At 35.9% G+C, this 25,249-nt stretch overlaps 4 protein-coding genes across 4 annotated transcripts; all 4 read right to left on the bottom strand.

Annotated features, from left to right (window-relative positions):
* Window positions 1–7,907: 7,907 nt before the first annotated feature.
* On the bottom strand, window positions 7,908–9,365 carry LOC114726902 (uncharacterized). Its single transcript, XM_028913623.1, has one exon. It carries the CDS (start codon window positions 9,363–9,365, stop codon window positions 7,908–7,910), a length of 1,458 nt encoding a protein of 485 aa, XP_028769456.1.
* Window positions 9,366–9,916: 551 nt separating this feature from the next.
* Window positions 9,917–10,753, bottom strand: LOC114726901 (uncharacterized). The gene has a single exon (XM_028913621.1). It carries the CDS (start codon window positions 10,751–10,753, stop codon window positions 9,917–9,919), a length of 837 nt encoding a protein of 278 aa, XP_028769454.1.
* Window positions 10,754–13,442: 2,689 nt separating this feature from the next.
* Window positions 13,443–21,425, bottom strand: LOC114726900 (uncharacterized). The gene is made up of 7 exons (XM_028913620.1): window positions 20,571–21,425; window positions 18,514–19,317; window positions 17,554–18,237; window positions 16,163–16,642; window positions 16,031–16,075; window positions 15,035–15,793; window positions 13,443–14,123 (listed from the first exon to the last, which is right to left on the bottom strand). Exons 1-7 carry the CDS (start codon window positions 21,423–21,425, stop codon window positions 13,443–13,445), a joined length of 4,308 nt encoding a protein of 1,435 aa, XP_028769453.1.
* Window positions 21,426–23,345, bottom strand: LOC114726899 (probable disease resistance protein At4g27220). Its single transcript, XM_028913619.1, has one exon. It carries the CDS (start codon window positions 23,343–23,345, stop codon window positions 21,426–21,428), a length of 1,920 nt encoding a protein of 639 aa, XP_028769452.1.
* Between the last annotated feature and the right edge of the window lie 1,904 nt (window positions 23,346–25,249).

The raw sequence follows: 25,249 nt of genomic DNA, 5'->3' as shown, positions 1-25,249 counted from the left end.
GCCAAGACAAAACTTTTACTCATGCTCTCGTCATCTGCTTGGCGGGTGGACCTACATCCCATGTGGGGGGGCCTGTCTGCTGCACAGCAGCAACCCACACAAGTCACAGCAGAGCAGGCTCCCCTGACCACGCCAACAAGGGCGTAGTTCTTGGTGTACCAATAGTTGACTTTAATTCTGGTCTTTTTTTAATTTCATTTTTTTCAAGACATTTTGTTGCCCCACTTTGAGGGTTATTAATCGAAACATGAATTTGTCCTCTGATTCTGTGTACAGTATTTATTTTCCAAGGACCAGTATCTAATTTAATTTAGTTATACGGTGAGTTTTAAATATTAATAGATCCATTTCAAATCTGGAACTGGAAGAGCTTGAGAACAATTTTGAAATCTAATAATGCTGACAACTTCTAGTTTTGAAATATATAGGGTGTTTGGAACACCTCAAAAATATTTTTCAAAAGTACTTTTTCGTAAATCGAAATAAATTCTTTGACATATTTATTTCATATATTGTAAAAACACTTTTAAAACTATGGTTTTGTTTCTATCTAAACATTTTCATAATCTAAGTGCCTTTATGATCTCTTGAAAATCTCAATAATTTATAGAGACATTAAGGAAATGTGCGTAAATGAGCATTTTAATCTCCAACCACCCAGGCATAAACAAGGGAGATTCCAAACACCATTTCATGAAACAGGAAGATACAAGGAAGGCAAGTATTATTATCTTCCATTCTTACTATAATATTTATTTAACTAATTTAGATAAATTATAAAAATAAGATAAATTAGTTATTTGTAAAAACAAAAATGTATTAATTTTTTTAAAATTATTTGTATTGAAATTACTTCATGATATAAACCTATTTAGTATGTGCAATTAATAAGAATAGTTTAAAAATAATAAATATAAAAAATAAAATAAATTTAGGTATTATAACTAATTTTTATATTAAAAACGAGAAAGTTAGTTAAGATATTGCGGAGAGAAGGTGGGAAGACGGGAAGATTATAAAAAAATTGTTTTACTACCTCCTGTCCTAATTATAAGAGTCAGTTGACTAATTTGAGCAGATTAAAAAAGTAAGTTAAGTTAATTATTTATCCTAAATAGGTGTTATCTTTCTTAAAATATCCTTGCTAATCAAATGTATTGACTAGAACTATCATTGTTAAAAGGACTACTTTAAAAAAAAGTATAAATATGAGAGACAAAATAGATTGGGATCTTATATTTAGGACTAAAATAAAAATTAAATAGAGTTTTATATCAAGGGACAGAAGTAGTATTAAGTTGAAGTAAACACCGTTTTTGGAGGGAATAAACTTAAGTATATTCTGGAATTAGATCCTCCCCCCCCCCGGTCTCTCGTTTTATACTTCTCATTGCATCTCCACTTGTAAATTAAAAATTGAATTGGTTGAGATTTAATATCTTTTAAAATTATTATAGGCTACCAGAAAAAATAAAAAAAACTGTTTTATCAAATATTGAATCTAAATCATTTATTTTTAATTTAAAATGGTAGGGATGAAATTAAAAAAAAAAAACAAGAAGAAAAGGAACAGAAGATTCCAATTTTCCGAGATATTCTACTCTATATCATCTACTTTGACTCTGTCAATCGGGAAGCTCTTCTTTTATTTATGGTTGATTTCAATTATTATTCGTCTTTTTATTTTCTTTTCATTTCTTGGCCTACTTTCTGGCCTTGTGAGTTTTCTATATGTGAAGATCAGCTTTGATTATTCTACCTTTTTATTCTTTTTATTTAGAGTTAGTATTATTTATAATCTGTAAAATTTAATCTCATTTTAATTTTAGTTTTAAAATTTGAAACAAGTAGTTTTAGTTATTAAAATTTGACTTCATTTTGTTTCGTTTAAATATTTTCATCCTTGAAAGGAACAAAGCCACTGATTTTAAATTTCATAGGTCAAAATTAAAATGAAGTCAAATTTCAAATACTAGAAATAATATTAACCCTTTTATTTATTTTACAACTGAATTTCTTGTATTTATTTCTAAGATGATACATTATGAAAATGAGCTTTTTTTTTGGCAAATTATAACTAATAACTTTTTCTTGCAAGAAAATTGTAACTAATATTCTCTAGCACTAGTAGATGTTAATTTTCTTGAAAGTGGTGTTGAAAAAAAAGCAGGGTAAAGTGTAAATGAATTTGGGATTATCTAAATACTAAATGCATTTTTAATAGTTTTATCCCTAATTAATTGCATTATTTTTCTATATATTTTCTTTCATTTTTTTTATATTGATTATTTTAATTAATATTAATATATTTCTTAAATCACATTATTCCATTAATTATATCCCTAGCCTTCTACTCTATTAAATTTTTTTTTTATAATTCACAATATTCTCAAGCCGCTTTGAGCTTGAGACTAATCTCTATCAGTTTGAGAATGTTAAAAAAACACTTCTCAAGATATTTCATTTAATTATTGGAAGATAACCCATTAGCAAAAGTTGGAGCCATGTGGACCCTTAATGATGGGAAACAATTTTATTGGGTCCATAATTATTTGAAGTAATTAATTAATGAAACCCCCTTCCAAAGTTTACAGCTGGCCCTTCCCTGTGGTAATTAATTTAATTACAAGTAGCATTTCAATAATAATGCCCATACCTTATCCAATTAACGAATCTATCCTGTTTTTTCTTTTCCTTTTTGTTTTTGCCACCTAATTCAATTCATTTAAATGAATTTATCACGTGAGATGCATATATAATTCAATCTGATCTTTTTTGTATATTTATTCTAAAATATTTAAATCTGATTTGAACACTTGCTGATCCCTCTATTTACAGATTAAGAAAAGTCATTAATATATAAAAAAAATAATTGACTGGATTGCCAATTATGCCCCTATAGCTTAATAAATGTTATTCCTTTTTCTTTTTTTCTTTTTTTGTAAAAACAAAATGGCATTCCCTCCACCCTTTGTCATCAGAAACAATTACCAAGATCACAGGGTTCAAAATATTAGTTAAATTTAATAAAAATAATAAATACATACAATGTGTGTGTATATATATATATTTTTTTCAATTATACTTTTTTTTGTAAAGAGAATACATGAGAGATAATAAATAAAAATTTATTGTAGAGAGATCATGAATGACTATATTGAATGAGGGCAAAAATGAAAAGACCAGTTTAAAATTTCAGAAAAAAAGAATTTATTTATTATATTTAAGGATACCACTATGAGAGAAACTGTTTGCTATAAAAAAGATGGATGGAGCATTGTAAAAAGAACCATTACATCCACCGTAAAGATTGAATAGAGAAAGTTTACTCAAAAAAAAAAAAGATTGAATACAGAAATTACTACTCCTCTTGTCCTATTTATAGGGCAGAGAGAAAATATTTTTTAGTCCTATTTATAGGGCACTGAAAAAATTTTTTTGTATAGATGTATAGTTTTACCTTTTATTTATTATTGTGTTGGTTTTGTTTACATGAGGTATAATACATATTAAATAATGATAAGGTTAAAAAATTGTTCAATTTTAAATAAGAGTTAATGAAGTTTAAGGTTTTCCTTGGTATATATAAAACGTGTTGAAAGTAACTTATAAATAGGACTAGAAGAGTAACTTAAAAAGCATAAATAAAAGAAAACTTATGGGTTACAAACGTGAACAAGAAGCACGAACAAAAACAGAAGAAAAAATTATCTAGTGTATATATGCAGCCCCACTAAATCCTGCCTAAGTAAGCCTGGGTGTGAAAAATTGAAGAATTGTTTTTCAATACGGCAGATATTTAGCACCCTTAGTGTTACCGTGCACATCCAACTAAAAACAGCCCAAAGATCGTACAAGTGGAAGGGCGGGCCATGATGTGCATATCTTCTGTTCCATTTAAAATGTTATAATACAATAATAAGAGTTGAGTTTAGCAGAAATGACCGATATTTTATAGCATTGTGAATTAAAGTTTGAAAGCCTGCTAAAAAAAGTGTTCATATTTTATTACCTAACAATGCTTTGAATAAGATTATTTTTTACAGGAGCATACCTGCTATATCTAGCAAAATAATGCTCACTATAATAGAAAATCTTGTTTTATTTTATTTTATACAATTTAAACATGCGCTAACGTGCCATGTTGGAATTTAGGGCATCATCCAAGCATAGTTAGTGGCCTTGTGGTTAGAGCAACTTCCCATACACAAGCAGAAAACCTCTTAAGCAAATAAAATCATGGCAAAAAAAATTTGTATCCAACTTTCTCGAGAACCATTTTTGGAATCTTGGGATATGTCGAAATAGCGTATGGTAACTTTACTTGATTAATGAAGGTTAGGTTCGTGAACGAAAGGGAACCAGTAATTTCACACTTCAATCAAATCATATTAACGAGGACAATGATACTTCCAATTTTTCCTCCTTATTATGACCAAATGCGCAAAAATCAGAAGAATTTAAATGGTTTCAGGTTTCTCCCTATAAAATATGATTAGATGGATAAGCCCAGTGAAATGGATTTTGCGAGCACATTCCATACTCATTAAAAAACTAAGCATAAAGTACTCCTCATAATTTAGACAATTCAGATTGATTTTGAATAACCCAAATTCAATTTAAATAGTTTTTATATTTTAAATAATTTTGTAATAGATACACAATTTAAAATAAAAATGATTTCATAATAGACATTTCTTTAAAAAATAAATTATTATTAAAGAAAATTTTAAATATCAGATCATATTTTCAATAATCCGAGTTTCACTGCAGTGATAAAAAATTTTGAATGGCATCCATTGATGCGATAATCACCAATACTAAGAGTAAAAATGCTTACATTAATGATGTTGGTGGACCTCTGGTGACGCCAAGAGCGTGGTCAATCTAGCAAGAATACAAGAGTGCAATAATGAAAATTTTCAGAGCATTTTGGGGTCAGACTCGGAGATATTACCCTTTTGCTAATATAAATAAGTCTGAAAGAAAAATGAATTAAGTAAATAAATAATTAAATGAAAATAAGAAAAAAAAAAAAAGCAACGGTCAGTAGTTTGTCTAAGAAAAACACAATTATTTTTGCCAACCTAAGAAATTCACAATTACGTGAAACTCTTTAGGTTATTAAGTTCTACTTTTTGAAAAAAAAAAACAAATAAAATTTATTAGTTATGTATAACAGTTCCTATTAAACAAAATACTCGCAACCTGCATAGAAATAATATAAAAGTTAATATAATTTTAAATCCCTGAAATTTGAAAGTTGAAACAAGTATTTGTTGTTTTTAATATTTACTTTGTTTATAAAAGTTAATCTCTCTTAGTTAAATATGTTTTCAAATTTTAAGAACAAAAAATAATGGTCTCAAAGTTTAGGAACTAAAATCAAAATAAATTCAAAATTTCAAACTTGAAGTTTGTGACAAGAACCTATATTAATATTTTTTTTTTGATAGGTAGGAAATTGAAAAAGACAATCAGACAAGTCAAAAAGGCAGAAACTAAGAGATATCCAAAGCCGCAATATATTCCAGTGCAGTTTCTCTGCTTAGGATTTGGAAGTCGACACTCCCCTCCAGCGCCTTCTTTGCAAGTGCATCCGCCATGGCGTTAGATTCTCGGTTAATGTTTTGCAGTTCCACTCGCCACTCTCGTTTGAGTAAGTTCTGTATTTCGGCAACTACACTCCAGTCCTCATGGAGAGGATTTTCTGCGCCTGTGATCGTTTGGATAGCCTCAGCTGAATCGCTTCGTAGTATAATATCTTTTTCTCCCAGGTCCCAGGCTCTCTTAAGGCCCCACAAACAGCCCCACAGTTCTGCGGTTAAGTTATCACCCTGTTCCAGCCTGTGAATAAAGCCTTCAAGAATTACGTAGTCTGTGTTCTTAATAATGCCTCCGCATGCAGCCTTTCGGTGAGTGTAAGAGAACGCCCCATCGACTTCTACTATGATCTTGTTGCTGCAGTTTACATCGCTTACTCGAGAAACGTGCCGTAGAGGGGTGTTTATGTTTGCTCCTTGAAGGGTTGTCATGGCGCTCTACATGCAGTTTATGATCGCCTCGGCTCTAGCGTGCAGCGAAGAGAAGTCCGTCACAGTACTTGAGTGAACGTAATCGTTCCTTGCTTTCCAGAGGAGCCAGCAAATTACGGAGAAGATGCTGGCCCAGTGACCTTCAACGAAGCTCACGTTTTTCCTCCTGTTCAACCGGATCCAATTCTGTAGTTCATAAGAGAAGAAGCTATGTTGAAATTCTGGTTTAATTATCGCCGCCCAGAACTTCTTGACATCCAGACAGTTTCGAAGTGCATCCAGTTCATCTTCTGTTTCCTGCTTACACCTGTCACATAACCCCGTTTCGTGCAGTCCTCGTCTGAATTTCCTCTTGTTTGTTATGCAGCGCTCGTGCTGGAGGATCCAACTGAAAGTTTTACATCTCTCAGGAATTTTAAGTTTCCAGATGCCTCCCCAATGGTACCTAGGCACGTCTCTGTCAGTATTCAGTGCCATGTAGGTAGATTTAGTAGTAAAGGATCCACTTTTATTCCATTTCCATCGATATACGGTATTTCCCTGTCTATCTTGTGCTTCTTGAAGGCCTGTTCTCACATGTTCCCAGCTATTCTTAATGCCTCTCCAAGTGTTCGAACCTGCTTTCTTCAAATTGACGTGAGGTAGTATATCATTGCCGCAGCCGTATTTGTGGCGAATGACCTGGGCCCACAAGGAGTCTCGTTTGTGGATGAGCCCCCAACCGAGTTTCATCATGAAAGCACAGTTCTGCTGTTTTATATGTCGCATGCCAAGGCCTCCACGGTTTTTTTCCTTGCACACTCCCTTCCAAGCAATAAGGTGCATTCGTCTTTGCTCATATGATGACCCCCATAGGAAGTCACGGGCTCTTTTTTCTATAGCGGCACAAGTGTTGTCAAGTAGGCACGCTGTTTGCATCGCATACATATGCATGGCATTAATCACTGATTTGATTAAAGTGCCACGACCGGCAAGGGAGAGAGTATTAATTTTCCAGCTACTGAGACGGCTCTTGATTTTGTCAACAATATAGCTATACGTCTTTTTAGAAACTCTATCATGGTGGAGGGGAACTCCCAAGTACTTCCCAAGGTCTGTTGTTTGGGAGAAGCCAAGTTCAGTGCTTAGTTGGGCTGCTCTCAAGTGGTGGACATTTTTAGAGAATAAGACTTTGGTTTTGCTTTGATTGACTTTTTATCCTGAAGCCTCGCAGAAGCTAGTAAGGCACTTTTTGATCACTTCTACCTGTTCTAAATTGGCTTCTGCAAAAATGAGCAAATCATCAGCAAAAACAAATGAGATATGGGAGGGCCATGCTTACCGAGTTTAATGGGTTTCCATTGTCCCTTAGTCATTTCGTTTTGAATGATGTGTGCTAGTTTTTCCATGCAAAGGACAAAAAGGTAGGGCGAGAGCGGGTCGCCTTGCCGAAGTCCTCGAGTAGGATTGAAGTTATCAGCTTTATCTCCTTCCCACAGAATTTGCATAGACGGTGTGGAGATACAGGAATAAATGACTTTGCGCAAGGTCTCTGGCAGCTTTATGTCTTCGAGGCAGTTCATCACAAAATTCCATCAGATACGGTCGTAGGCTTTTTCCAAGTCGATCTTGATGGCCATGAATCCTCTTTTACCTGTCATGGTTCTCATTGAATGGATGACCTCTTGTGCAACAATAATATTATCAGAACTGGTTCGGCCAGGGACAAAGCTGCATTGATTTGGAGAAATGATGCTCGGTAGGAAGGGCTTCATCCTGTTGACAACCACTTTTGTAATAGTCTTATACACCATGTTGCAAAGGCTTATGGGGCGAAAGTCTCTAATAGTCTCCGGACAATCCTTTTTGGGGATAAGGACAATGTAGGTGTGGTTAATGGCCCCAATGGTTGTTGGGTTGATAAAAGCTTGCTTCACTAAATTTATCACCGAGGTGCCCACAGATTCCCATTGCTTTTTGGAAGAAGAGGGCGTTCAAACCATCAGGGCCCGGCAATTTGAGTGCCCCCATGCTGAAAATGGCTTCTTTAACTTCCTCTTCCCTAACTTCTTTCTGTAACCTCTCCATCTGTAGAGCATCAATCTCAGGAAAGGTAGTATGGTTGCTTCGAATATCTCCTTCCCCACCTTCCTCATGGAATAAGTTGACAAAGAAATCTGTCGCTATTCTTTTAATTAAAGTTGGATTATCATTCCATTCCCCGTTCTCTTGTTGGATTGCTTCAATCTTGTTACGGCGCCTTCGTCCATTAGCTCTTGAGTGGAAGTATTTTGTGTTTTTATCCCCAAGAGCATACCATTGACTTTTAGCTTTCTGAGCCCAGAGCAAGTCTTCTTGGAGAATAATTTCCTCTAGTTCAAGCCAGAGTTTACGCTGTAGTTGATCTAAGGCAGAGGATTCCCCGGACGAAAGTATGCTACGTGAGATGCCCTCTAGTCTTCCCATTAACAAGCTTTTTCTCCTGCCTAAGTGACCGTAAGTTGTTTTGCTCCATTCAAGGAGGTCTTTAGTAAACTTTTCAATGTTTAACTCCCAGTTCTCGTTGACGTCCCATTTCTCTTTAACTAGCCTGCTGAAATCATCATGAAGCACCCAAGGAGCGTTAAAGCGAAAAGGGCGATGGACAAAGTTTTTAGAGAGTGTACCTGGTCTTAGCTGAAGGAGGATGGGACGATGATCTGATTTATACCAAGGGAGGTTTTTAACGACAGCATCAATATACACGTCTTTTGCCTTGGAATTTGATAAAACTCTGTCAATTCTACTTTCACACCCATTTCCCCTCCAAGTGTAGAAAGGGCCTGAGCAACCCATGTCCAGTAACTGTAAGCTTTCGACCCAATTGCTAAAGTCTCTGTCAACAGAAGTAGTTCTTATAGCATTTGATCGGCGTTCGTTGGAGAACAGAGTAGCATTAAAGTCTCCTCCTATGAACCAAGGCCAGTTGTTTCCTGGGTTGAGTGCTTGAAGTTTATTCCAGAGAGAGCGTCGAATCGTGATGTTTGGAGAAGCATAGACGGCGGTGATGAAAATCTTGTCTCCATTGTTTTCAACCACCGTGTGAATGTATTGACTGTTCACTTCAAGAACCGAGAGAGACCAGCTATTGTTTGACCAAGATATCCAAATTCCACCTCGAAAACCAGCAGCATCCACAATTTCACAGTGTTGGAAACCCAGTTTCTTGCTGATCTGTTTTGCCTTATCACCACTTGATTTCGTCTCGAACAGTGCACAAAGCTCAATTTTATATTTTTTCTTAAGTTCTCTTATGAGTCCTGGGAGTACCTTGGGCCCTGTGCCCCTGCAATTCCAGAAAAGGAAGTTCATGGGTCACTCGAGTTTGGGGTGTTCATGCTTATAGACCCCATATCATTCAAACTGTGTGTCCTCTTCTCGCTGAGACCATCCGAACTCTGGTTCATTCTGACCTGCACCATGGACATATCTATGTCAGGAGGCTGGTTTACGTCTACCTTCGAGTGGTGTGCCGTGTTCATTAGAACTTCATTCTGCGGTGAATCCCGTCCGTTGGCTACGCTAGGCAGATTGGGATAGTCAGTGTTAGGTCCATTCTCACTGAGGTCCATTAATGCCTCAAACGGATTTTTAGCCTGCTAGAAGTCAAATCTGATAATTGGTGGCCTCGGTGACGTGTTTGTAGCTGTCTGCATGCCAGGTGGCATCTTTTCTTTTGCTTTTTCCAGGCCTCTCTTTTTGGATATATCTATATGCTCCACCGGGACCCATCTCATATTTCGTTGATTCTCTTTTCCCATCTTTTTGGATTTGCCGTGATTTTCTTGCTGGATTCTTGCGGTATCTTTAGTATTTCGGTCCTCCTGTCGAATAGCCTCACGAGAATCATGGTTCTGATCTGATCACGTATTATGATGCTTAAAATTCTCTTGAGCATTTACTCCGGGCCCTGTTTCATCGGGTTTTCTAAATCTTCTTCCTCTTGGCCGTTGCACCAAGTTCCAAGCTCCAAGGCCTTCCGCCGCCGGCAAGTTGTATCTGTCAGAATTCTCACCGGATTTCTGGTCGTCCTGAGGGCGTTTGGGGATGCCGCTTTCGAAGATATTGTGTTGGGTTATTGGAGGTGATATGTTCATCTCGTTCGGCTCTTTGTTTAGGTCAACGTTTGCTGCCCCTGTTTTTATACCAGTTGCTGCGTTCTCAGTCCCAGGATGATCTGTTGTTGCTTCAGGGGTGGTACTCCTATCCGGACATGCATTCCTGTGATGCCCATATTTCGCGCAGTGGAAGCAGACGAGCTGGAGACCTTCGTACGCGATAACTCGTCGTCGGCCAAAGACATTGATGGCTGACTTTAGTTTCTTCTTAAGGTCTATCTCAATGCAGATTCGTGCGAAGCGGCCTCTTTCACTTGTATGCGTGATCATATCCACCTTTAGAGTTCTCCCGATCAGCTTTCCAATCAGTCGCAAGCTTTCTACGTTGAAGAATTCCAAGGGGAGGAGAGGTATACGGATCCACACGGCGATTTTCTTCTGCACCTTTGCTTCCCAAGGGTCAAAATTTGGCCGCCACCGTTGTACAGCGAGGTAGTGATCGGCAAACATCCAGGGTCCTTCCTGATATATCATATTCATGTCATCCTCATCGTCAAATGAGACAACGAAGAACCCATTGTCGAGGTCTCGGGTCGTGAAGGGATGCTCTGTTTTCCATATTCGTGCAAGATTTGTTTTCATTAGCCATAAAGGTGGGTTCTTACCGAGGAGCTTGATAATGAGTGACTTTCTCCACGGTGCACACCACCGTTCATAGTCTTCTCAGGGAACCTTTAACGTCGGGCAGTCTTCATCATCATCGACAACCTGTCCCTGGTCCTGGTCGGCATCAGCGTTTATGAAGTAGCTCTTGATGTTGTCGAGATATTCGTTCCATGCATCGTCGAAGACCCTACTTCCTTTCCTGTCGCTCGACACAGCCACGTTCTCCGTTCCCATCAGTTTATCTTTAAACGATTCAAGCTTTTCGTGACTCTCGGTTGCGTCAGTCCCTTCTTTTTCCTCGTTGTTCACTTTCTTGTACTTTTTCCGGCGTCGAGTGGCTGAGTCGCCTTCCTCCGGCATTCCTCCACCCCCACCGCTCTCAGAGAGATTTCCCGTTCCCATTAAAAATAAAGATGTTTCAAGTCGGATATAGAACCTATATTACAATTACGCAAATTAAATATGAGATGTTTAAGTTTACTCTGAATCATTTTAATATATGAATATTCAATTCAGTAAAATTGACCGGAAAATATGTGTTTTATAAAATCAAAAATATTTATTAAACTAAATACATATTTTTTTCGGTCGAAATTGAAAAGAATCCATTAAAACTGAATCATCATCAAACATGACATTTCAGTTTTCACTTTGTTTAACCAAAAACAAACTGCAATTTTGTTTCTTCTGGAATCTTTTCGATAGAGAGATTTTTTTTTTTTTGCTTGAAATTAAATGAAGCTAGCATAACAACAGAATAATTAAATCTAGGTTTTGTATTAGCTGAAAAAAAAGATTCTGTTGGGAGGAAAAAGAATCTCCTATACATACATACATATGTGTGTGTGATAAAATTGTATCATACATTCAAAAAAAAAAAAATGACATGGTGCCACTATATGAGAACAAACCCCTTTCATCCTCCTCCGCCTCGAAGCACCAAGGTGGAGGATGATCAAAGATGTTATGACAAATATGTAATGGGCGTAATTTTGCAAAAGCACGTATCTGCACATCTAACAACTCCTATGCGTGGAATTGAAGGTAACAATTTCTACCCATAAGCATCCTGGCTTCCTCCATGATTTGTGCATTTTGAACCAACTTGGAAAAGCCCAAAGGATAAATTATTCAACATTGGCTGTTTCAGGTTACCTTAGTCACCCGTAAATCTTGAGAATGGCAATGAATTGTTCCAGAGAAGTTATTCACTCACTCATTCTAACCTAGCTTGTCTGCACTGGCATGGCTTCAAATTTTGGCTACATTTAGGTGTTATGGGATTCATGATTTCAAGCTGTCTCTGAACTCTGAGGTCTCGTACTTGTTTGGCAGTGCAACCCTTTGTCCTTCTCTTTTCATGGAAAAGCTTCATATATAATTTGTCAAAGGTAATCAATCACTGTATTTTCCGGCTCTTCAGTTTCTAGAACTGATTTTTCTTTCTCATTACTCAAAAACTGTCAGCGTACAGCATCAGCACCTGTAAAATTACAGAATGTCAAGACCAAGTATAAAATCTGGGGCTCTCTGAGCTGTCGTTATTTGCTGATTTTTTTCCCCCCCTTGCTGGCGAAGCATTCATGGTGTGATTGTAAGAATGAGGACAGTTTATCATGTTGCCCCACTGTAAAAATATATTTGCTGTATTTTGTCTATTTTTCACTTTTTTACTGAGAGAAGATTCACAGTTATGTATACATCTCAAAATTGGAATTACCTGAATGGCTGCCGAGGCAATTCTATATAACCTGACATCAGTACTATCATCCTGAAGGATGGCTCCGTAAAACCATGTTAAAAGTGATTGAAAAAAATTATGCATAATGGTCAAATGAATAGATAAGGGGGCTAGAATTTTTTTTCTTTTTTGGACGGAAGGGTAGCAAGAATTACCCTTGTAGCTTGAATTCTTGCAACGTATGCATTCATAAAAGGATCCATGGCGCCACTTGCTGAACAAGTTTGAGCCAGAGACTCAACAACACCTAGCCCAATCGGAGAATCTTGACATTCAACGACCCAACTAGTCACCTATTTGATAACCAATAAATTAGGAAGTTATGACACCTAAAATTACACTGAAACTGAAGAAGCAAAGATCAATGAATTGACAAGAAAAGGAAAAATGTCATACAATAACTATTTGTTACTTCAATGAAATAATGTGGTAGAGAAACGATGAGTCAATTTTATCTAAATTCAAATATCTAAAAGCCAGAAAATTTTGCAACCTCATAATATTTGAAACTAACAACAGCTGAACAGCAAGGAAACCATAACTTCCACTAAGACATGAAGGGTTCAACATCAACAAGATAACCCCCAAGGTATAAGCCTTTGCCTTTTTTTTTTTTTTTAATCCTTTTTCCCTTTATTAGCACTGCTAAAAAGTTCATGAAGAAATCTGTATGAAGAGCATCATGAAAGTAATTTGTGTAATTAACAACCTTATTCTCCATGATATATATATATATATGTATATGTATATATGCAACAGCCATACTTAATTGGAAATGGAAGTTTTACAACTTTCCAAACAAAACTACCTTTACAATGCTTTGGTCAAAAGGTGACCATAGAGCTTCCAAATTCTTGAATACTCGGCGAGTGCATTACGTACCTCATCAATGAAGTTCCTCTTGGGACTCCGAATGATCAATTTTCACAGAGCGCTCATGGTTTCATAACAACAACTCTCCATTTTTGAGCAATCCTTAATAGTTATTTCCCTGTAAGACGGCATCTCAAGCTGGTAATTACTCGAGCAGAAACATTTAAGGTTGGGAAGACTTAAAAGGGTCAGCCACTTCAGTTCTGGGAATACAATCTTCTTGGCCTTGCTGGACTCTCCTTCCTTCTCTGTTGTGACTATCTCCTCTATCATCTCACATTCATAAACTGATAGTTCTTGCAGTTGCAGAAGGGTCCTGGCTGTGGAAGGAGGGAACACACTTCTTAAACCATCACAACACCCGATGTTTAGCTTTCTAAGATTATGAAAACCTAAGACTACTTCACCATGGTTTTTCCACATGTGCATTAGTTTGGGTAGAGAGCACAAATGCATTTCTTGCAGATTATATTCATACAATGTCATAGCATTAGCATGCTCTTTATCTTCATTTGCTTCTACTCCTTCTGATTCAAATATCTCCACCAGTGAACAACATTCTCGGACCTTGAGCTGTTTCAAATGCTGCAGTCTATGCAGCATGTTGGATGGAACACAGTTCAACAGCTTCTCGCAACCTTCAACGACCAGCTCTGTTACTCTTGTTATGTAGCCAAGTAGGATTTTATCTTGCTCAATCCAATTGATTGTCTTTGATCTTTGAAATGCTGCCTGAAATGGAAAGATCTTGTCATGTTGATGAGAAAACCTAAGATTCTTCAATTTAAAGAGCATTCTCTAATGTTTTTCCTCACTTACAGATTGCTAAGGTTACTTTTGCCCTGTAAAAGTTTATAAACAGAATAGCTGTATCTTGATTATAAAAATAGTGTAACTTGTACAGATTTCCTGTGAATCTCATTGAAACTAGTATTATTCCCTTTGCAAATGCACAAGGAGTAAAAAGCGTCACATTTTATTGAACAATAAAACAAAAATAATCGTTATACTTCATAAAGTAGAATATGCTGCATTGTAAAATTACTTTTTCCCCGCAGAAGTTTATAAGCAGGATAGTTATATGTTGTTTATAAAAATGTGTAAATTGTTCAGACTTACCTTCAATTTTACTAAAATTATGCTCCACTATTGTCAAAACTAATGTAAACACCACATAAATTTTACTAGAAATAGGCCTACTTATATATTTTTCCCTTGGAATAAAGAGCAATTCATGTGAACTTTCCCTAAATTTTGTTGAAATTGCACAATTTCATTCATTTTCAAAGTATATACAGATAAATATTTAAAAAAATAATAAAAAGAATTGAGGTCTGTATAATGTCCATACAATTCATAGGCTTGTATGATTTTTTTTAAAACTTTCTGGAGGGGTTTGTATCTGGTTTGAAAACAGAACAAATATCCTTGTAATTTTATCAAAATTCAAGGATGCTCATGAAATTTACATTTTATTTTCAAGTAAAAGCGGTGGATATTTTTAAAATAGGTCTCCAAGAAATTTCAACAAAATTTAGGAGATGTCCATGCAAATCAAGTATCAAAGAGAAATAAGACATTCCATGGAAGCTGGAACTTGGAATTTGGAATTAAAGAGTTGGAGAAATCATACACATGGTTACCTTCAAATCTCCTGAATGAGCTTGGTAGATTGTCATATTAAGGTCTCCCATGATGTCTACATACTCATAGGAACCTTTGTATATATTAGAAAGCTTTGGTATACTTACAGCTCCATAGGAAAAGGTCGTCATCTTTGGGCATTTTTCAATTACCATTTCTTCGCAGAAGGGAAGTTCAAAGTCTACACTTTCTGAGGAAAAACATTTGAGACTGGGGAGATGACGAAGCTCCAACTTGTTCAGCAACGGAAACAATATCTCAGCTTTATTTGCTCCTTCAGATTCTTCTTCAGCTTCCTTCATTACTATCTCCTCCATCATTTGACAACTGTATGCACGAAGGTGTTGTAGCTGGACAAGACTTTTGGCCATAGAAGGTGACAGTATACCCTTCAAATTGCCACAGTATTCAACCTTCAATATTCTCAGATTCTGGAAGTCCAAAATCTCTTCATGATTTTTCCATATGCGAATCAACTTAGGAAGAAAAAGCAAGTTCATGACTTCTAGCTCATAGTGTATCATGCTATGCCTCTTCTTTTTGTTTATTCCTTCTGATTCAAACACTTCAATCAGTGAACCACAGCCCTTTACTATGAGGTTCTTCAGATTCTGAAACAAGTGCATCACATTGGATGGGACTAGAGTCAGTAAACTTTGAAAGCTTTCAACAGTCATCTCTGTTTCTTTCATAAAGTAGCTAAGCATGCCTTGTTCCTGCTTGAGCCAGCCAAGATTCTCTGATGTTTGAAAAGCTAACTGCAAAACCCACATCCACGTGTTAACAAAAATTGTTTTTTTTTTTAATCTCAATAAAAATGATAATTGAAGAAAACTGAAGAGTTCTGAAGAAATTCTTGCGGGGACATGAGCTACTACGAAGTAACCAATACAAGAATAAAATTTAAGCAATTAAAGCGCTTGAATCTGGCAATGTTATGCTTAAGGATATGTAGCTTTCAAGTGCTTAAGTTATCGCTTTTGGCTGGAACAAACCTGTGAGTAGCCATAACCCCATAAGAATTGCTCTCCCGTTGCTTCCTTTAGAATTTTAATTAGATGATGGAAAAAAAAACATAACAAATACAAATTTTATAGATGAGAAAGGACGAAAAGAACTGGGCTTACAATTCCTTTGGAAAGTTGAGCAGTGGTGTTCAGATCTCCCATCCATATGACTTTGGTAAGGTTTCCAACTTTCATGGTAATACCTTTTAGCTTTGGAGTGTTTGGAAATCCATATGAGAATACCTCCATCCTATGGCAATTTCCAAAACACACTTCTTGCAGTAACGGGAAATCCAAGTCATAGGAACCATGGCAGAAGGCTTCAAGTTTGGACAGGCATTCAAGTTTCAGACGCTTCAATCTAGGGAACACAATCTTGAAAAAGTTTGCATGAATTTCTTCCTTTGATACTATTTCCTTTATGTTCTCACAATCACATATCTCTAGCTCTTGCAGATGCACAAGACTTGCTGAAGATGATGTAGAGAACAAACAGCTAATTTTTTTGCATTCTTTTACCCCTAGGTATGTTAGATGTGAAAACCAAAAGCGGTTTATAGAAGGAGCATTCCTTATCATTCTCTGTTCATCATAAGCAACCTACAAAACGAAGATTTTGTTGCAATATTTCATCTTTCATTCAACTACGACAAAAATCAACTATCATATTTACTTAACGTTAAAATAACTTTTGGATTATTTGTTAAATGTAATAATTAACTATCTAAACTTTCCTACTATCACGGCGTCTCACGGCAAAATAGCTTTGATTTTAATATAGTCGAGGATTGATAAATAATATAAGACATATATCGGTGCAATTGCTAAGTGCATATTTTATAGTTAAACTGGAATATATTTTGAATTATATTTGATTAAATGTATAAATATTTTATACCTATCTAATTAATTTTATATACATTTCCCCTGTACACACTCAATTATAGGATAAAAAGTATTCGTGCTGCAAAATCTACTTATGTCCAATTTTTATTTTGCAGCCAAAATTATCAAATAAAGAAAAGATGGAAAGAAGAAAATCAGAAGAGGAAAAGAAGGAATGGAAGAAACAAAACAAAATCAGTCCCCATTTAAAAATTTTCTTAGCAAGATTAGGACATTTTAAGAGCAACAATCACTGCTATTGCGAAGACACAGAGTGAAGTTTAGACATCCCATGTTGATCAAAAAGAAAATAAAAGTTTTGTCATCCCATCAGGTGAATTCAATCCCCATCGATTGGATCAACGTTTATTCCTTCTCTTGTTTAGTTTCTATAAATTTTGATTTTCACTTAATTACTATCTTGTGTTATAACTAAATTTAATTGGATTGGTAAAACTCAACCTCCCTGTGGGTTCAACATCTAAATACTCCAGCTAATGTACTACTACAATCCCACATGCTTATGGGACCGATCACCTATTTATAGATAAATGTATATTTAACCATTCAAAGTAAAATCATACAGTGAAATAAACAAGAAATAAATGAACATTTAGCTATTCTACCTGATCTTCTTGATGATGGCCGTTGCCTCTGTATTTCTTTAAATATGGCTGCTCAGGAATACAAGGTTGGCAGCAGAAGCTCACAAGATTTGGCAGACGGCTTAAAGTAAGAGACTGTACTTGATCAAATGAAGTCAGGTCTGTTGTCCACTCTCCATTCTTGATGATAACTTCTAACACGCTGCAGTTAATAATGGTGATTCTCTTCAGGGATGGAAACTCCAAGACAAATGAATCTTTGGAGATGGATGTTGCATGATTTGGTAATGCATTCTCAAAAACTTCAGGAGAGTTTGCAGAAGAAGATACAACTGAGCCATCTTCGCTTTTGACCAGTTGCTCCACCATCCTACAGTTTGATACCTTCACATCTTGCAATTTCACAAGAAGCCTTGCTATGGAATGAGAGAACAGATATCTTAAATTGTGACAAGCTTCTAAACTTAGCAGCGTGAGGTTGTTGAAGCCTGTGATTTCCACTGGACTTGTCAACGTGGGCATCAGTTTTACTATACAGTTTGCACTAGCCTTGGAACGCTGGTTTTGTTCAAGCTGGAATATAGCATCTAATGAATCCCAGCCTTTGACTTGAAGCTGTTCCAGATTTGGCATGTAGGACCTCATTTCTTCTCTAGTATATATTTCCTTGACATGAGAAGATATATGGTCTCTCGTCAAATTAGCCTGAAGAGAAATTTAGTAACGTCAAACGGGAGACTAATCTAAGAAAATGGTAAAAAGAAGAGTGTGTCTATAGATATATATTTCATGTCTCAGCCCCCCCGTCCCAATCAATATAGGGTATTTGTTAGGGAGATAAATATGGAAAATAAACTGTCAGACTTGTTTAGTAGGTTACGAGATAACAATTCCTTGAGCTTTGAATGAATAGCCGCAGACTTTATTGATAAGAACAGAAACAGAAAGACAAGTATACACATTTGATTAATCAAATGATACCTGGTTGCTGATCTTTCCTGCTCGGAAATTTGATTTGGCCATTGAGTTGGAAATCTCAATGCTTGATTGGGTGCATCCAAGGCAACAAGGGAGAAACCTAGGAGTGCTGAAACCAATATCCTGGAGGGTAGAATCTGAAAAGGAGTTGCTGAGATTCTCTTCCTTTGCTAGGTCTTGAATTGGCAATGAAGATGTCTTCAGCTGGGGACATCCTTCAATGCATAAATATCTCAGAGATGGCCAGGCTAGCTCATAGCAATCTGGACAAATACTCACAAGGTTTGGGAGATGCTTAAGTGTCAAAGAATCTAACTTGGCAAACAGAAGAGTTTCCACTTCCTCTTGTTCTCCTCCATCATCATCCCCAACAACTTTCTCCATCAACTGGCAGCTGTGTATCACCAACTTCTGAAGCTTTGTGAGTGTTCTGGCAACGGTGGGAATGAAGATGCTTCTTAAAGCATCACATTTCTTGACTTTGAGTGATCTCAAGTTCTGAAAGCCTTGAATATAACTTGGAACATTACTCCAAATATTTCTTAGCTTGCTAAGCCAAGATATCTCTATTTCTTTGAGCTGAGAAAATAGCATAGGACCTGGCTGGCCTTCGATTTCCGACTGTTTCAAGTCAAAGACAGTATCTAACAAAGAGCACTCAAGTAATAAGATTTTCTCCAATTTTGGGAACTGGGGCATCCATTTGGATTCAAATAGTGTACCGCCAATGTGAACGGATGCGTCAGCTCCTAATACTGAGTTGGACCCTAGCAGATGTTGACCATCTTCAAGCTTCTGTTCTTGAACCTGTGCAAATCCATTGCATGGCTCATTTACATCACCAATTTTATGAGATATGACTTCACTTAGAAACTTAATGTGATAAGATCAAACAAATCAACTTAACTCGCTAACTCATAAGCTAGGTGGGTTAGCTTATTTGAACATTGTTTCTTCTTTTTTTTTTGTACAAAAATTTCATGCAGGGGTTCGAGCTCAACCAAGCCAAGGGCAATATATTTGAACAGCTCCTTTTAGGTGATATCAATGTTGAGTAAGGCAAACCTATATTATACTTTCAAACATAAACCCAAGCACCCTCGTTCTAGGATGTTTTCCCAAACGCCGCAACGGGAATCAGACACCCTCCCCTGTGGGTGAGGGTGTGTGGTTCTTACCGCTAAACCCATGAACAACGGGTGAATATTTTTTTTTGTTTTTTTTAAGAACCTCAAGTATAAATAATATCTCCCAAGTTAATGCACCAAATATTGGAAACATAATCCTAAATTAAATTTAAAAAATATCTTAAATTCCGTGATTTTTTATTTCGAATTCTTGATTTTTTTTATGATAAAACTATTTCTACGTGACAATATTTATAACTTCTTGAAGTTTAAAACAGTAAAATGATATAAGACATTTGAATGCTTCCTTTTTGTTATGACAATATATTAGAAAATTAAATGTTTGAATCATTTTTGTTAATCTTTAATTTTTCTGATAAGTTAAACCAATTAATGTACTTAATCTATCAGATAAGTCAAGTTTGGATTTTACAACTCATCAGATTAAAGTAAGTTAAATGAGTCATCCCATTTTAACCCGTAATCCATGATAGGTTCACTTATTTAACTCATCTAACTTGTTTTAATGGCTTTAGGCTCAGCACATTGTACTTTATATTATTTAACTCACCTATATACATATGCTTCCTAATCATGCAACCAAAGAAAACTAAGTTATTACACAAAAGAATTTGTCATTACTGTTAATGTCATCCAATTAGAATGTGTGGATTTAAAAAAAGGAAGCAATTTATTGATATAGTAATTAATGTGAATCATAAATTTAATATATGAGAATCATAATCTTATATCTATATTAATTAGTATTTGTAATCATTTAGGAAGGATAAAAGTAATCAACATGACATATTTCTGCAAAACCAATGACGAAGTCTTTTCATGAACCATACAAACTGGCGTGCATATACAAGATGTGAAATATCATACGTGGAAGATAGGCAACAAAGTGGTAATTACTAGGAAGAAGCAAACCTGGGATTCTAAGAGATGAAGCTCGTTGTTATGATCCGGTATAGCGAACCCAACAAGGCTTGGGAGTTCTTGTAGCTTCAGTTCCACTAGATTTGTGAACTTGATCACTGAATTCCCATCATGGATTTGTTTGGAGAACATACATTCAATCCCATAGCATTCAGTCACCTGCAAGCGTTCGAGCATCCCAACACTTGACTTCTGAGATGGTGAAAAGATATACTTCAACTTGTTGCAGAATTCTACTTTGAGATCACTCAAACTGCCAAAGCATTGGCAACTAGAGGTGAAAGTCTTGGCATGGCATATCTCCCTTAAATTGTCCAAATTGTGCATAGACAATGATTGAACCAGTGGGAAGACACAACTTGAAGCATAGACAGTTTCATCTGTTAAATACTTCAGTTCGTTGCAGAATTCAATGCTGAGATTTTTTAAGTGCGGAAAACCTTCTTCATCCAACTCACAGATCAAGTTTTCTAATTGTTTTACATTCACAAGGTTGAGAATTTCAGATTTCTTAAGCAATTGTTGAATTGCCACATTCTCTTTAATGTCCTTATGGTACACACTGTTTAGTTTAAGGATGTTAGGATGTAGATATCCTCGACGACCAAAGCCATGAGAAAGAGTAGTTGGGTCTCTCACATAGATCCAGAACTTAACCAAGCTTTTTAACTCGAAATCTTTAGGAAAATTATGAATTCCTGTTATTGAAATCTCAAGAACTTTTAGCTGATGACAAAGAGATTTGAGGTCTGCAAGAATGGAATTCTTTTCCTCCCAATGGAAATTCCTGACTCTAAGATAAAGTTCTTCTAAGTTAGATAAGCTAGCTAGGACCCCGGAAGACATCTAATCAAGATCATTGCAATCTGTCAAATCCAACAGTCTTAGAAGGCTTAGTTTGCCTATTTCTGCTGGCAATTCTTTGATATTTGAGCGGGCAAAGCTTAACACTTCCAGTTTCCTTAGCTCCTTACAGATTACCGATATGTCTCCAACCTGACAATCTTCCAACCGTAAGGTGCAGAGGCTGTTGAGTGATCGGAATGGAGATGACATTGATGGAACGCACAGATTGCTTATGCCTAAAACCGTTAGCTTGCCCATGTTATGGAAGAAATTTTCGGAAATGGGTTCTCTTCTCTTTAAATAAAGTTGCAAAAGTCTAAGGTTTGGACACTGCAAACGCTTAGGATGCATCTTAATCTCATCAAACACAAGTGAGATTGCACTATGATGCCATATAAACTCCTTTGACCCCGTCTGTCCGGCATCATATTTCACTGCAAATCCATGCTCTTCTTTGGATCCAATTGTTATGACAGTATCACGAACGACATCATGCATTTTCACACACTCTTCCTCATTGCTGTCCAGCAACAAAAACCGCTTCTTTAGAGTATCAACCAAGGTATGCACTCGATTCCTTGCTTTACACAAAGCACCCAGATCCTTGAACAAACCCAAGCCCACTCCATATCTTAGAAGAACTTCAATAGGAATGTCAAAGTCTTCTGGGAATAAGCAACAAAGCAAAAGGAGAAATTTAGCTTCTTCGTTGCCTAGAAAGTCATAGCTTAATTCAATACATGAATATATAGAATATTCTTGCATCTCTGAGAAGGAAGTTAGTGAAGACTTTCTCAGCTGATCAAGTGCATCCTCCCATGCATGCTTCTCCCTGTTCCCTAGTGCTTTTGCTATTGTGACAATAGCAATTGGCAAACCCCTACATTCATTTGCAACCTCTTTTGCTATGTCATGAATCTCAGCTTTGTCCACAACATGACCGCCTACTGTATCCCTGAAGAGATCCCATGCTTCTTCTTTAGAGAGAACGGGCATAGTGAAGTTCCTCTGACTTATCATCCTGTGGCACACATCTTCATTTCTTGATGTGAATAAAATTTTGCACCCCCTGTGACACTGCCCATTTGAAGGAAGCCCTATCAACTCGAAATCCAGCTCTGTCCATACATCATCCAGCACTACGAGGACCTTATTGATCTTGTTAAGCCTCTCAAGCAGTTGGCCTGCCCTTCCTTGTAGAGTTTCCTTATCAAATTTCAAGCCTAAGGTGTCACCAATTTGACCTTGAATCTTTCTATAGTCAGGAACTTGGGACACGATAGCCATTGAAATTTCATCAAACACCTTATCTGCTTCTAAAATTTTGATGAGCTCTTTCACTAATGTGGTTTTCCCCACACCACCCATCCCACAAACGCTTATCCTGTTGAACTCATCACCCTTCAATTTATCTACAACCTCGGTAATAATTGATTCTCTTGAGGCAAAGCTCTTAATTCCTTCTGTGAAAGTGGATCCTAGTGATGGTAAAGGTGCAGGGTAGGATATGAAGTCAAATTTTTGCTCCTTCAGGGAAACAAGATCTTGCGCCATTTTTCTTGCTTTCTTGCTCAGTAAATAACGAAACACCAAATTTGGACACAACCCTTTGACGCATTTCTTGCTCTTGTTGACCAACTCACGATCGTCCACTTCATTTAATTTGTTTTCTACCATGTTGTCCACTTGGTAGAGCCAGTGTTCAACATTTGGAGCAATGCGACGTCCATTCCTCCTGTCTACGTCCACCATTCCTTCAATAGCACGCTTCCTTTCTTCCAAGTTGTTGAGTTCATTCTTCATTTTATTGATATTTTTGTCATAGTGAATCAGATGTTTGAATTGCGACGTGATTGGATCCATTAACATCTCCCCCAGTTTTGACACAATTCCTGTCCCGATTGCCACAAGAAACTCCATTTTGGTTTAGCTTGAGCTTACGTATGCTTGTCACTCTATTCTATGAAGCCAAGCCCAACCCCCCACCCCAAAAAAAAAAAAAAGTTAGCAAAATCAATTCGAGGGTCGTTGCTCCCTCCATTCCTTTTTATAAGTAATATTGAACTCAATTACATGATCAAAAAGTTAGTTAAAATTGGTTAAACACAATAAATATATAAAAATTGAAAGTTCTTTCTCCAAAATATCCTTATTTATAAAAGAAGAAAGTATGAGAAAGAAATTAAGAAGATTATTATAAAAAAAAATTATAAAAGAAAAAGAATGTGTGATAAAAATAGATATAATATGAAAAATGAGATAATTAATATATTGAGTATTAAAATAAATAATTAATAAAAAATAAAGAATTTGCAATTTAAAATAACTTGTGAATGTTGTTGAGAAATTCTTACGTACAGTGAGAGTAACACGTCGTCTGTGATCTTCCTAATTAAACGAAACCAATTGAGATAAATTCAGACTCACATCACACATGGCCTTACTGGTCAGAGAAATAAAAAGTTATGGATCCCACAAAAGTTTATATATAACAGTTTCTCTCTCCGTCAATTTGACGTCTGCCTCTTCCTCCCATTTTCACTTCCAACGGCAACAATGCTCCTCTTTTCTCTTCCATCAAAAGCCTTACGCGCTGTTTGGTTAGAGGTTTTTCAAGAGAAAGGGAGAGGACGAAAGGTAAGAGGATGGATTAAACATGTTTGGTTCAAAAAATGAAAGGGAGGGGAGAGAAAATTTGTTTTTTTTTTTATTGCTACCCTCCCCTCCAAATTTGGAGTTCTTTGAGGGGAGAAAAATTTTATATGTCATCCTGATTAAATTATTCTTACCCATTATTTAATATTACAAGTTTGCCCTTTTTCCCTAAAACCACTTTTTTCATCTCCTCCTCTCTCTCAGATCCGCTCTATTCTCAATCTTTTGATGGAAAGTATTCTTTTATACTTGGAAGAAGAACAAACCATGACGAAGGGATATAAAAATAATATTTTGAGAAGTAGCTTGTGCGTCCGATGCTAACAATGAATATGTACAAATATTTTGCATACAGCGACAACAATCCATTTTATTTTTTTTATTTTTATCGTACTTTTTAGAAGTATAAAATTTTAACAAGCATATTGAAATTAATGAAACGATATGTTATAATTAATAAAAATTACTATTTAAAATGGATATAATTTTGAGAAAATCGCAAAAAAAAAATCATGAAATTTGAAAAATTATAAATAGGGACCCGTAACAATATTATTATAGGTTTTGATAATAATTTTTATCAATAAGTCCTTGTCTACAATTTTTCAAATTCCACAATCTTTGTTTGTGATTTTTCCTATAATTTTTTGTGTCACGTGTAGGTATGGTGATTAATTTTTTGAAATTCATAAATTAGAAAATAATAATTCTGATTTAAATATTATAATAGCATAAGAAAAAATTTTAAATAAAAAGATAAGAGTATATTTGTCACTTTATAATTAATTCTCATTCCTCTCTGTTTTTGAACCAAACAAAAAATTCCTTTTCCATCCCTTTCTTTTGAACCAAACAAAATCATAACCCTTTTTTTTCCCTCTAATTAACCTCCCCTCTCCTTCTTTCTGTTGAACCAAACAAAACCTTAAAGCCGCCAAATCCCTCGGCTATTTGAAAACCGCCCAACGTGCATCCCCACAATATGTTAGTTATTATTAAAAATATTTATTTATAACATTTATGTTAACTAAGTTAATGTTACAAAATACATTAGTTGTCATAGGAAAAATTACAAAAAAAAGACTTTGGAATTGTACAAACACAGATAGGGATTTTTGACAACTTCACTATAGTTTTTGACAATAATAATATGCCATGAAGTTGTCAAA

This window comes from Neltuma alba, unplaced genomic scaffold, assembly GCF_004799145.2.
Source record: "Neltuma alba isolate B1F8T4 unplaced genomic scaffold, ASM479914v2 tig00012410_pilon, whole genome shotgun sequence".
Taxonomy (NCBI): Eukaryota; Viridiplantae; Streptophyta; class Magnoliopsida; order Fabales; family Fabaceae; genus Neltuma; species Neltuma alba.
The sequence above is the reverse complement of the archived record's forward strand: the minus strand, read 5'-3'. Positions and strand labels throughout refer to the sequence as shown.